The sequence below is a fragment of the Mustelus asterias genome, chromosome 17 (genome assembly GCF_964213995.1).
Source record: "Mustelus asterias chromosome 17, sMusAst1.hap1.1, whole genome shotgun sequence".
Lineage (NCBI taxonomy): Eukaryota > Metazoa > Chordata > Chondrichthyes > Carcharhiniformes > Triakidae > Mustelus > Mustelus asterias.
The window spans coordinates 33,718,249-33,732,890 of record NC_135817.1 but is presented as its reverse complement, the minus strand read 5'-3'; the positions used below and the strand labels follow the sequence as shown (position 1 = coordinate 33,732,890).

At 40.2% G+C, this 14,642-nt stretch overlaps 1 protein-coding gene across 13 annotated transcripts in view; it reads right to left on the bottom strand.

The window, feature by feature from the left end:
- LOC144506416 (dystrophin-like) overlaps positions 1-14,642 on the bottom strand; it is a 1,861,003-nt gene that overhangs the window by 858,842 nt on the left and 987,519 nt on the right. For 6 of the 13 annotated variants that reach the window (XM_078232507.1, XM_078232503.1, XM_078232508.1 and 3 more), the window contains 3 exons: positions 9,311-9,421; positions 6,988-7,125; positions 2,448-2,564 (listed from right to left, as the gene is read on the bottom strand). In XM_078232507.1, the coding sequence (XP_078088633.1) occupies positions 2,448-2,564; positions 6,988-7,125; positions 9,311-9,421 (366 nt within the window). The remainder of the gene's footprint in view (positions 1-2,447; positions 2,565-6,987; positions 7,126-9,310; positions 9,422-14,642) is intronic. The other 7 variants (XM_078232511.1, XM_078232514.1, XM_078232513.1 and 4 more) reach the window with 2 other exon arrangements.

Sequence of the window (14,642 nt, the reverse complement as noted above, 5' to 3'; positions counted from 1 at the left end):
AGAGACATAGATAGGATGCAAAGCTGGGCTGAAAAATGGCAGATGGAGTTTAACCCTGATAAATGTGAGGTGATTCATTTTGGTAGGACAAATTTAAATGTGGATTACAGGGTCAAAAGTAGGGTTCTGAAGACTGTTGAGGAACAGAGAGATCTTGGGGTCCATATCCACAGATCTCTGAAGGTTGCCACTCAAGTGGATAGAGCTGTGAAGAAGGCCTATAGTGTGTTAGCTTTTATTAACAGGGAGTTGGAGTTTAAGAGCCGTGGGGTTATGCTGCAACTGTACAGGATATTGGTGAGACCACATTTGGAATATTGTGTGCAGTTCTGGTCACCTCACTATAAGAAGGATGTGGAAGTGTTGGAAAGAGTGCAAAGGAGATTTACCAAGATGCTGCCTGGTTTGGAGGGTAGGTCTTATGAGGAAAGGTTGAGGGAGCTAGGGCTGTTCTCTCTGGAGCAGAGGAGGTTGAGGGGAGACTTAATAGAGGTTTATAAAATGATGAAGGGGATAGATAGAGTGAATGTTCAAAGACTATTTCCTCGGGTGGATGGAGCTATTACAAGGAGGCATAACTATAGGGTTCATGGTGGGAGATATAGGAAGGATGTCCGAGGTAGGTTCTTTACTCAGAGAGTGGTTGGGGTGTGGAATGGACTGCCTGCAGTGATAGTGGAGTCAGACACTTTAGGAACGTTTAAGCGGTTATTGGATAGGCACATGGAGCACACCAGGATGATAGGGAGTGGGATAGCTTGATCTTGGTTTCAGATAAAGCTCGGCACAACATTGTGGGCCAAAGGGCCTGTACTGTGCTGTACTGTTCTATGTTCTATGTAATTATAGAGCACAATTAATTCCATGAATTCTTCTGAACTGTTCCTGCTCCATCCATTGTAACATTGCAGGAAAGGACTGATTTGTTAAACCTAGTGGTTTAATTGAGGAATCGAGAACTAGAGGACATAGGTTTAAATCAAGAGGGGAAAGAATTAATGGGAACCTGAGGAGCAACTTTTTTATACAGAGGGTGATACGCATGTGGAATGAGCTGCCAGAGGAAGTGGTTGAAGCAGGGACATTGACAACATTTAAAAGGCATTTGGACAGATACATGGATAGGAAAGGTTGAGAGGGATATGGGCCAAATGCAGGCAAATGGGGTTAGCTTAGATGGGTATTTTGGTTGACATGGACCGGTTTGTGCTGAAGGGCCTGTCTCTGTGTCATACATTCTATGATTCTACAATGACCTTATCTAGTTTCTAAAAATTGCTACGTTCTTATATTGAAGCATGTCAGTGACAAAAATGTACCGGTGAAACATAATTTACTATTTTAAGGTCCATCGCAATGGAATAAGTACAGGGAATACAAGGTTTTCATTGAGAAGTACTTTAGTAAGGAGTGTAACAATTGTCTCCCTCTCCCCAAAGCAAAATGGCAACCAGATGAGAATTCAGCCCCTTAAGCCTGCTCCACTAATGAATGAGATTATCACTAAAATTCTACAGCAACTGCATTTTCCCAATTTATCCCCATAATCCCCTTAGTTTCAAATTGTCTATCAGTCTCAGCCTTAAATATACTCTGACTTGAGCAGCAATTGACCCCTGGTGTAGAGAATTTCAAAGATAAACATTGCTCTGTGGAGAAATTACTTCTCCATTGCTAAGCTAAACCTTTGATGCAATGATCACTCTGACTCAAGTGTTCTCCCACACGCACTTTGTCCACTTTGCTCACCTCATTCCCCAGCACCAGATCCAGCAATGCCTCCTTCCTAGTTGGGCCAAGAATCCACTGTTCAATAAGTTCTCCTGAGCATTTCAGAAATTATTTGCTCTCCTTTAGTCTAACATTAAATACCCAAATGTCAATTGGAGTAAAGTCCTGAAAATCACAACTTAATCGTTCTTGCATACCTGTGATTTCCCTACAGATTAGCACCTCAGTCTCTCTCTCGATATGGAGGCTAATAGAATACAGTCAGTCTGTGATCTCTGATACAAACAAATTTATGTAATCTAACCAGATGACTCAACTGAAGGTGTTACATATTTATTTTTGTTCAAAAACATAAGTGTGTTTAAGTTTTTCACATGCTATTCTTATATCCAAGACCTCCTTTGCATTCGCAGCTCGAAATTTCTGAAGCCTAAACTCCGAATTAAAGGTGTCAGTATGGAGAAATGACTGGTGCAAACATGATTTCTGGTCCTACTATTCTTCCCATTTTAACAAGAAACAGCATTGCATGAATAGTGACATCTAGGGACAGAATATCAATTCAATATCAACTATCATTTTTCATTATTGTCTTAATTATACCAGTCTATTCAGACAGCTGTAATCGATTGCATGGTGTCCCTGTGGAAGGTCAGTGATTAACTCAGTATTTTGTCACATAGCCAGTCCTACTTTGTAACTTTTACTCAACTAACCATCTCTTTCTCAAAATCCCCTTCTTTCAGATTCTCTCCTTGTTGTATTTCTGCTTCCAGTTCATCCAGCATTTGCTGGACATGTGTATCAAACTGTTCCAGCTCCTTTGGAAACACCTGGAAGATGAGAACATATAATTATTAATCTTTATCTGCAAGCACATCTTCCTCCAAATGGGCCCTTTCACAGTAAAAACTGTAGGTGACTCTATTGATAACATATAGAACATTTCAAACCATATATTCCTTAGAAACACAAATGTTCATGTCGGTATGTGATTCCTGATATAATTGAACACAGTAATGTCAGTTCAGAAGCTACAGGCATCACTTCAAAATCCTTTACTATAATTACAGATCTTAGACAAGCAGTCAGTGTTCACAACTTCCAAGAAAAACTTGCCCCCTTCTCTCGCACTTCATCAAGAATCGAAGTGTGAATGATTTCATCAATCATGCAAGGTTGCAGAAAAAAGTAACCACAGCCAAGAAACTAAGCCAGGCAGATGCGATTACTTGTTTAAGAGAACATCTTTATGACTTGTGAAGAATAGCTATTATTACTCATCTGATAGACTTCTCTTCATTCTCCTAATTGAGACACACCCACATGATCTATAAATGTATCATGCAGTGAAACATGTTCTGGAGAATTTGCACACAGAGCACACACAAGAAAATGCCATTATAATAGATGGTAGTCCGCCTGGGACTTGGTTTTCATACACAAATGCAAGTCAGTTCCAAATGTGAAACTGACAACGACAATGCATTAAAGCAGCATATAGAGGAGATTTTCAGATTGGTGGCAACTATGTTCCCATGGCACGGTATCAATTTAAATAACTCAACTTGCAAGCAAAAGCTTTCGATAATTGATGGAACAGCATCTGAGCAGTCATAAGCCCAGTCAGCTCTTCAACCTTCTCTACAATTCACTAAGACTATGGCTCAATCCCACCATCATGCATTATTCCCAAATCCCTTGAGACACCTGGTTTCTAAAAATCTATCAATCTCACTCTTGAATATACTCAACGACTGAGCATCCACAGATGCCTAAAATAGGGAATTCCAAATATTCACAACCCTTTGAGCAAATAAATTACTCATCTCAGTCCTAACTGCCTGACTCCTTATTCAAAAACTATGACCTCCAGTTCTTGATTCTCTAGTACAGGAAGCCATCCCCTATCAAGCCCTTTAAGAACTTTATATGTCTCAATCAGATCGCCTCTCGTACTTCTAAATTCTAGAAAATATAGGAAGATTAAGCAGGCTCAGTAACAGGAGCTGAAACAGAGGTGAAGCTGTATTGAAGGCCAGTGGTGGAGCCAAGCAAGTGGCAATGCTTTCTCCGATGCTGTCATGAGGATTCTAGCCTCCTGCCATCTTTCCATCACCAATGGCTCTACTATTACCATCTTCCTGATCTCCATGCCTTCCTCTTCCATTGTGGTCAAGGTGGTCACGCGTGCAGCCTCCTCCCCCAGTTCTTTGCCTTTCCCTGGAATACTTAGCTATTTTTGTTTTCAGGGAGTTATGAGTGAGGGAAATTAACAAATTGCTGTAAACAAAGGGAGACTGTTAAAGGAGGGTGTGAAAAGGCAATAGGATGTGAAGAAGCCTGAAATTTGTCTGTTGAGATAGTGATTTGAGGAAGAGTCTGGAGAGAAAATAATGCGCGTGACAACGTTTGTCAGTGGAATACCGTGCAGGAGAATGTTGGAGAGGTGAGAGAGCTGGGAGTTGCAGGACAGTCAACTTGCCAGTTTTAATGACTTAATTAAATCTTTTGCAGTACGAGATCCAGTTCCTGGATAACACATTCCTGCTATTCACAGCCTTTGCCACCAACAGCCATACTTGCTTGGAGAGGCTGGCTGGCCTCCTCCTCCTTTCCTCATGGAATAAGACTTCTCTTCTTGCCTTCACTGCATTCAACATACTGTCCAGAGTCGAGTCTTAGGTCCCAGGAGCAACATTCCTACATCTTACCTCTATTGTCTACAGGTTCTGGCTTTCCATTTGTATCTTTGCCATTCCACTCAAAGCTGCTACTGCGAGCCCAGTTGGGGTGCCTTCAAAATTGAGATCCTCACTTTTTTTTCTGAGGCAGGTAACCCCTCCCCCCCAAACTCCTCCCCTGCTCCATCAGTCAGGGAACCCAGAGGTAGGATGATGCCATGCTTTAGTAAAAGAGCTTTTGCAAATCCTGCTAATTAATCAAAACTATTTCAGCAGGGACTAAGTTGACAAAATTCCCCCATTAATTGTCTGATGGTGCAGTGTGTAAACACCACTGTAGATACAGAAGTGAAGTGCAGGATGGATACTAAAAGCCTCTCACACAGCCTGATCTTCATCTGCTAGCCATCATCCTCATCCACCAAAATCTTCATCTGTTTGGACATTTTAATTGGGAATACTATTGGTGACGAAAATGGAAGCTATGGCTGGTGAAAGCAGGGTCTGGGTGTTGAAGGCAGGGGGATGTGGAGGGAAATGACATGAATCACAGAGGTTTTTTTCCATTATATTACAATTCTGAAAAGAATCGCCTCGTACAATACATTCTGGATGCTTGCTGCCGAGTTACACGACTGTTGACATCTTAGGCTTCTCAGAAATCTGACAAAGAAAGGTGAAAACTCAGACTAAAAGTAAGAGACTATTTGATACATTGTGTAATCTAACCAGTTCCATTAAAGGCATAAACTCAGCTGCATTCAAGGCAATAAAAGATTCCATACAAAGTGCCTGGTTGGAATGACTCTGATCCAGGGGTTTTGCCTAATACAGTGCATCAGACTGCGTGCAGTATCACTTACCTACAACATCATGACAATACTTTCATGTGTGCTTTTTGTGCAATGTTTCCAGAACATTCCAGGAATATTGTATGTTAAAAATGATTTTGACGTTGTACTTTTGTAGGTCAGCAATAAAAAAAACTGACAGTGTAAGCTAAAACCCCTCACAAACCCTCTGGGAATGTCATTACTGTCATAATTGTATTAGTAGAGCTTGAAAGAAAGTTACTTTCAGACAACCAGCCAAATACCAATTGTTATGAATGCAAAGAGGGATAGAGAATATGAGAGAATTAAATATAGAGATATATCACAAGCACTCAACAAAACCAAGTGGAATCTGAAGTTAGATTCTATGCACACAGCATCTCATCAGGGATAGTACTAAGTAAATGAATCAGAACTACAGGCCAACTTTGAGGCTGATTTTCCATCTGTGCTCTCTGGCAGAATTTGCATTGCCATGAAATTAAGCTGAAGCTTGAATTAGTGATTTTTTTTGTCAGTATTTTAGTCTGTCTTTCTAGTCACAGCAAATTCCACCTTCATTTCATGAACAGATATAAAACCTGATATACTATCATCAACAAGTATACAATGAAGAACTTTGGGAATCGAAAATCAAACAATTAGATCACCAGAAATTAGTTTATCCAAAATGTTTTATGTACAATTATGATTTTGTACACTGAGAACCCAACTAAATTCTACTTTGTGGATACCTTTGGAAACATGGAGTGTTACCAATTGATTTTTAATAATGTCACAGATGTTTTTCACATTTATCATTTTGTAATCATTTCACATGTTTAAACTGTAATTCCTTCCAAATCTGTGGACACTTCTATTGGAAAAGTTCAATCCTAGATGAATCATGAAAGGAAAAATGTTGGTATTGAGATTTAGAATTCTAATAATCGCAAAGCAATGTGCTTGATATATTTTGTGGCTGAGTGCAGAAATGCAGTACCATGATTCAGATGTAAAGCTTTTAGTCTTGGTTGACCACATTTCCTACAGTAATCTGCCAGTTGAGAAGAGACAGTATTTCCCTCGGGTGGCAAACATGAACTGAATTTAAAAATTTAAGGTTTCATAAAATATATATACACGTGTAATCATACCTATTACACACTGCAGTCCTCTTTCCGAACTGCTACACCTTTCTCAAATCAATCACCATGGTGTGAACACTGTAATAGGCAGTTGATACTTCTACCCAAGTAGGATGAGTGCGGTTATGAGTTGGTAAGGGGCAGGATGGGGGCGTGTGAGGTAGAAGAGCTCAGACGAGCCATGAGTGACTTTCAATGTGATATTTTGAAGGGATAGAAACAGAATGACAGCACAACATTGCTTGCCAACTCAAATGAAAAATGCTGGGATAAACGACAAATAACTTTACAGAGCGATGATGAATCTTTCAAAAATAAAACTGCAGAAAAGCTCTGTTCCCCATTTTTTAAGCCTAAGCAAATAAATATAGGGAGAAGGTTGTTGCTCATTGATAAATGCCGCCTTCAGCAATGGGACTCTGAAAACTGATCCTGCAAGGTTTCAGAACAACCAAATTATTTTCCAGGATAGAAATTAGCTGACTGAATAGTGCATAATGGTAACCAAATGAATTGAGTCTTCTTTAGCATTTACAGTGCAACATGTCTTCAAAACCTTAGGTCTATCCCTGTGAAAGAGCACATCGAATTTGTAACCTGGTGACTTCTTGCCTGAGATGGGCCAGGAAAAAGAGAGGGATGCAGAGAGGAACCATAGGTTGAAGTTGAACGAATTGTTGATAAGCTAGTCAGTCGGTAGGTTTCTTTCAGTCCCTGAGTCGATTTTTGTTGACTTTCCAGAAGTTTAAGCTTCACCAAAAGAAGCAAGACAGTGAGGAGAGTGAGATGGGAGTATAATATTTAGGTAAATCATGCAGAAACTGTTGAGCATATACAAAGGCACAAAGATATCCAGAGCAAACAGCAAATACTGCTATAAAAGTTAAATTGAGTCTGTACTTTATGGTCTGCTTGTGATACAAGAACAAGTGCACGACAAATGCAAGACCCGACTAAAAAAGTCTATCAATGGGTCCAAATACTCATAATGAGAACATTTTACTGTAAAATTCTTAACAGAAGATTTCCTCCATTCTGCATTTGTAGTAAAATCATAAATGCCAGTAGAAATGACATATGCTTAAAAAAAATCTGTTTCATCATTTTCTCTGCCGTAAATTAAACAAAAATATACATCCAGGCTATTTAAAAGACTTTATATATTATGACATGCTCGTTTAATTGAAGTATGTATGTATTTTTCTTTTAAAAATACATCAGCATTACTACTCAAATAGATGAAAATTACCAGTGTTGACAGCAAAGAAACAGGACATTCAATCCAATAGATCCACAACAGTTTTAATACTTTACACGAGCCTCCTCCCACCCTCAATTTAACCCTCCTCAATGTACACCTCATATTGTTTTCTCTCCCATGTGTTTATCTAGCTTAAAAGCATTTATTCCAATCACCTCAACTCCTCTTCATATTAGCAAGTTCCACATTCTAACCACCCACTGACATCTTTCCAGAATTCACTTTGGTAACTATCTTTTATTTATGCCCCCCAACTCCATTCTCCTCCATAAGCAGAAACGTCTTATCCACATCTATCCTTTGATAATCTTAGTACCTCTATCAAGTTATTCCTCAGTCTCCTCTTCCCTCGAGAAAATATTCTAGCTTGTTCAATCTTTCCCGTTAAGTATAAACTGAGGGTATAAACTTATATTATTCAAGTAAATCATTTTTTGCACTTTCTCCAGTGCCTCTATATCCTTTTTACAATATAAAGGCAAGAACATTTGCATTACTCCAAGTGTGATCTAACCAGGTTTGACAACTTCTCTGCTCTTCAGTTCCATTCCTCCAGAAATAAACACCCCATGCTTTATTTGCTCTTTTAACCTATCTCATTATTTTTAATGATCTGTCTACCTGTACCCCATATTCCTCTCATCTACTTGTTTTAGACACTTTCCGAGGAACGTGTAGCCTCTTTATTCTTCCAACCAAAATATATCACTTCACACTTGTCCATATTGAAGTTTGTTCTCCAGTTACAAGCCTCTTCAAGTTTTTAAAAATATCTTTCTACATTTTATTTTATTAGTCCTCTATATTAATTACATAGTACAATTTGGTGTTGTCTGCAAATTTTGAAATTGTATTTCATATCCCTCAATCCAAGTTGTATATATAAAGAATAAACAACAGTGGTCTTAGCATCAATCCTTGTGGAACAATATTTGCAGATTTTGCAGACGAAGTAACAACCCTTTGTTTTCTGTTTTGCAGCTATTTTGCTATCCATGTACTAAGATTCTTCAAACATTTCACCAATTTCCATTATTGAAAGCTGATACTGGTGGGTATATCAGTTACGAATCTCACAATATCTCTATTTAGCCGAAGCTAAGATCTGGACAATGTGACCAATGAGGTTGCAACCACATATGAAATATCTGTCAAGCAGGGAGTGTGATACTCTATTCTAAAACGACTCAACCATGTCAGGGAAAGGAAGCTCAAATAAATCTCAAGATAGGGTCTCACAATAGGTCTACTTTAAAAAAAAAACACTTTGCCCTCTCTAAGCTGATAATTCAAAAATCACTATTTTTTGTCAAACTCATTTTCTAATTTGCCTAACTTCAAAACTGGAGTCTTTAAGGGCAATGATTCCCAATCACAGTCACACTTTGTTTATCAGAGCGAGTATCGTAGTAGTCATTTAGAGACCTAAGATCGCAATGTTAAGTCAATGTGTCAGAAGATGCCGTGCAGTTTACACCTGTCCAACAAAACAACAGATGCTCTTTGAAATTTCATACTTAATTACTAATGACATCCATCAACCCAAAGTCTGTTCTTTTGTAGCTCTGGTGAGCAGCACTGAGCCATCGTGAGACCACCCCATCATTCCTTCCACTCAGCAGATGCTCTATTTTGCTTTAACCAACCGCTATACCAGATGCTAGCCCATCATACCTGCTGCTGTACCTTTTCCTGCACAGCGAGAAAACTCTTCTGGTTTTTCAATTCGTCAGGATCCATCAGGAATGTAACCGGGATAACAGATACTTGCTCTAGCACTGGTTGCTGAAAAGCAAGCATGTGAGGAAAAGGAAGTACAACTAAGAATTGGTTTAAGAAGAATAAGGACCCACATACAAAGGGCACAACAAATTCACTGTTTTTACACCAGAAAAAAAGACTTATTCCTCAGTGAACTCCACATTTGTTTGCAAAAACATAACTTTTTACTGGATTCCAATAATTATACTTCAGCAAGTTAAAAAAAATGCACTAATTGGCATTTAGCAGAAAATAAATGTAGGTAGCTATGGTACCAAAGAAATATACTGCTGATGCTAGAAAACTGAAATAGAAACAGAAAATGCTGGAAAAACTCAATGGGTCTAATGGCACCTGTGGAGAGATAAACAGTTAAAGTTTCAGGATTGATGATGCACCTAACATATTAACTGTGTTTCACTATCCATGGCTGTTGTCACATCTGCAGAATATTTCCATATTTTCTGTTTTCATGGATAGCTGCGATGTTGGAACTTATTTCCAAATTCAACAAACCATGAATTAAGACTAGTTTGTCCTTTATTTGTCTTGAATATTCACCTATTTATAATAAATTTTGAAATATTTTTCTTCAGTCAGGCTTCAGACGAGAAAGGCCTTAAAATTAACAATAGAAAACAGAGACATTGTTAATTTTGATTGCCCTAACCTATGATAAATTATATGGCCTTGCAAGTAGATTGCAAAATCTTGAATAACTCCCACTGGAACACAAAGCATATTCATAGGCCTTTTTCCAATTTCGCTCTGAGACTAATTTTGAGGAAATGCTTGGCAAAAAATCTGGTATGGACATTGTAGGCTAATGTTGGATAGGCCCCGAAAACAAACATGAAGTTCACAATGTACAAACTTTGCAAGTCGATTGCAATGCAATGCAAGAAGCACATTGCATTGTGCTGCTTGCTGGTTGCTGTGTGTAGCCATTGAAAACCACACTGTTCATTGGTTACATGCATCAGCATAAGGACTAAAATCATAATTTTCCCACAAATCTTAAAGCTAGCCTGCATCTCTCAAAGGGATGGTGCATTGTGTCTTAAACAGGTGATGCCAGTCATGCAGGAAGTAAATCTGAAACTGTGAAAAATGGGACAACATTGGTCCAAGGTTCTTAGACACTGCACTGTAGGCATTGATGGTGGAAGTGAAAAGTAGGGGAGATATTCTGTATCCATAGGGTTCCAGGAGGTTATCCAGTCACACACACAAAGGAAAATAGTAGCAGTTTGTCAGGAGTCAAGATCCCATGGCCTGGATGTAGTGCCACAAGAAATTCAGTGACCTCTCACAAGTGGTCAAGGTCAGTGAATGCATTGTCAAATGCCATATTCCAAGAACTGCACCACCAATTAATCACAACCCCAACATTCACCTGCCAACAACCTTTAGCAATCATGCACCAGAAACAGCATTCCGAGCTTCACTTCATCCTCACACTCTTAGCACTCCTGCATGCCTTACACCCATGTTGCACAGCACACACACTGGCAGCTATTCAACATGACAACGAGATCACCCAAACAGATTGCACGACACTCACTGACATACTTCCCTCTCTCTTGCAGGACAGGGTGATGCACAACTGAATGTAACAGTAGCTACCCAGAAGGGGACAGACGCACGTGCATGTCCTAACCCACTTCAGGAGGCAGTGAAGGCCAACATTGGAATGAGGATTATTGAGCTCAGGGCTAAATGAACGTAAGGCAACTGTATCGTAATACCTAATCCTCTCTCTCGCATCCCACTTCCTCCTCATCCCACAATATCTTCAGATTTACAAGCTGAAGGTAGAATATGCATATGCCTCTTATTTCCATCCCTCCAACCCTCCCCTCACCATAACTTTACTCTTGTGTCTGTCTCCTTTCAGATAGCCAAGAACTTCAAACTGATCAGGCAATGGAAGGACAGTAGAGCCACTGATAATGAAACTGTCACTTGATTTTAGTCTTAACCACCAGATCAGGTTGCCTTTAAATTAGAGGACAGCATTGAAGCGGGCACAACACGTGCTGGGATAAGGAGTAAAGTTGGCCTGCAGCGAGGGTAGGAGGCAAGGATATCGCATATGTCAGTTCGTCGATAGTTAAAGTTGCATGAGTTCAGCTGCAGAAGACTCAGATGAGGGTTGCAATGGCATAAACTGCAGAAGACAGCTTATAGATACACACAATGAAATGCTTGGTACATCCAGGGAGTCAGCCAGAAAACCTACGATCAACGTCAAGGAGCAAGGTGGAGCTCAGTATCAACTTGGTGCACAGTTTTGCACAAAGTTTGCAACCCATCCTTTCGAGTATCGAATGGGTGGCCAAATCCATCAAATCCATGTGCAATTCAGCATGATGCAGCATCTAATGGCTGACATCTCAACTCCCAGTGGACACAGGGAATGTTGGCATTTATTAAAAGGAGAATTGAGTATAAACATAGGGAAGTGTAGCTACAGCTTTACAGGGCTTTGGGGAGACTGCATCTGGATTACTGTGTACTATTTCCTTACTTAACAAAGAACATAACTGCATTCAAAGCAGCTCGGAGAAGCCTCACTTGACTGATTCCTAGGATGAAGGGTTTGTTTAATGAGGAAAGGTTGAGCAGGTTGGGCCGATACCCATTGGAATTTAAAATGAAAGAGAATCTTTCAGAAATTTATTGAAACACAAGATCCTCAGAGCACTTGACAGGGTGAATACTGGGAGGATGTTTCCATTTGAGGAAGAGATGAGAACTTAAAAATTATGGATCTCCCTTTTAAGACCAAGGTGAAAAGTTTTTACTGTGAGGATAATCAGGCTGTGGAACTCTTTTCCCCAGAGAGCAGTGGAGGCAGGACTATTGTCGAGGGTCAATGGAAGCTGAGGCTGAAGGTCAACTTGCTCCAATCATGAATGTGGAAGACAATGTTCAAAGGGTGCCATAGTGGTCCAGCAATATCTTCTAATAGATTACTAGGATTTCTGAGGCACTGCTCAAGGCAAGTGGCAGTGACTGCATGGAATACTAATCTGGTATCCCCTTTCAAGATGACAACATTCATGCTACCATGACTACCACTCTTCAAGCAACTTTGCTATTAACTGCCAATCAGTCAAACTAAAGGCTACCATCCATACTGAGGTGGTACAGTCGACATCCAGATCTTCTAAGTCTACTGTAGCTTGATATTGTCCTGCGAGAACTTCTGCCTTCTCCTCCACTGAAAGTTAGCTGTCTTTTAGCAGCTACTGTGCAGGAGCAGCAAGCTTGACAAAGGCACAGAGAAAAGAAACACTATGCCACGAATCTACTTAAACATTTTTTGCTTGCTGATTCTGTAGCTTATTTTTTTGTATTGTGTCCAAAATGACAACGTCATAGAGTCCTAGAGGTCTTCAACACATAAAAGGTCCTTAGGCCCATCGCATCTGCGCCAGTCAAAAATAGTCATCCCCTGGTTCATAGCCTTGGTATCACAAGTAATGTTATGAGGGTCTCTGGCTCCATCACCCTTTCAGGCAGTGAGTTCCAGACTCCCACCACCCTTTGTATGAAAAAGTTATTTTCTCACATGCCCTCTGAACCTCCTGCCCTTTACCTTAAATCTATGCCCCGAATCATTGATCCCTCCACCAAGGAGAAAAGTTTCTTCCTGTCTACTCTATCTATGCCCCTCATAATTTTATACATTCAATCATGTCCCCCTTCAGTCTCCTCTGCTCCAAGGAAAACAACCCCAGTTTATCCTATCTCTCTTCCCAACTAAAACTCTCCAGCCCAGGCAGCATCCTGGTAAATCCCCTCTGCACCCTTTCCAGTGTTATCACATCTCTCCTATAAAGTGGATTCCAGAACTGCACACACTACACCAGCTAATGTGTTGGTCAGTGACAGAGGAAAGATAAGAGGCAGGATTTTCTGGTGCCACCAAAAATCAAAGGGGTTTTGGTTGGGCCGCCAAAACTCCCATGGCAGGTCTCACCACAACAGGACCAGAAAAACCCAGTCAAGCAGTGGGAATGTTGGTGAATGGAAAATTGGGTTTGTACTAATGGGTTTCTCACTCAAAGTATTTTTTTCATGGACAGCCCAGGCAGAAAAGGGCTGTGTTAGCTGGCTGCTGCTTCCTCTTCTTGCACCTTATTCTATTCTGTGTGGTCTTTGCTTACTCTCCTAGTCATATTGCATTCCAAGGGAAGGTCTATTAGTGCATGAATATACCGAGCAACTGATTTGTAAAGAAGTCTTGAAGTCATCAAAATGTCATTCAACACTTACCACACCATTCTATGTTGACCGTTGATAGCCTAATCAATTATAGAAAGTACCAATCATCTGTAGAATTGCACTAACATCCAGAAGAAATCAATCAGCAACTAACTTGTAATTAATCGATGATCCCATTAAATAGCTACTGGGGCAGTTGTTGGGAGGAGGGTGGAGGCGGCATGGGGGAAGAGATTTTTCTTGCTATTTACACATGGTCAGGCACATTAGGTTAAGAGTTGTCAGATCTAGCACCAACATTAAATCAGCATTGCAGCCTGATTAACATCTGTTATACTCTATTCAACAAGATAATCTATGTGCAGATCCACAAGAGATGGGTGAGATCTAAATGAATATTTTTCATCAGTATTTACTGTTGAGAAAGGCAATGGATGTAAGGGAGCTTGGGGAAATAAATAGTGATGGCTTGAGGAGTGTACATATTACAGAGAAGGTGGTGCTGGAAGTCTTAAAGCGCATTAAGGTAGATAAATCCCCGGGACCTGATGAAGTATATACCAGGACGTTGTGGGAGGCTAGGGAGGAAATTGTAAGTCCCCTGGCAGAGATAATTGAATCATCGACAGCCATAGGTGAGGTGCCTGAAGATTGAAGGGTAGCAAATGATGTGCCTTTGTTTAAGAAGGGCTGCAGGGAAAAGACTGGGAACTACAGGCCAGTGAGCTTAACGTCTGCAGTGGCTAAGTTGTCAGAAAGTATCCTTAGAGACAAGATCTACAGGCATTTAGAGAGGCAAGGACTGATTAGGGACAGTCAGCATGACTTTGTGAGTGGAAAGTCATGCCTCACAAATTTGATTCAGTTTTTGGAAGGGGGAGCCAAGATTGTAGATGAGGGCATGCAGTCGATGTTGTCTACATGGACTTTGACAAGGTGCCACATGGTAGGTTGTTGCACAAGGTTAAATCTCACGGGATCCATGATGAGGTAGCCAATTGAATACAAAATT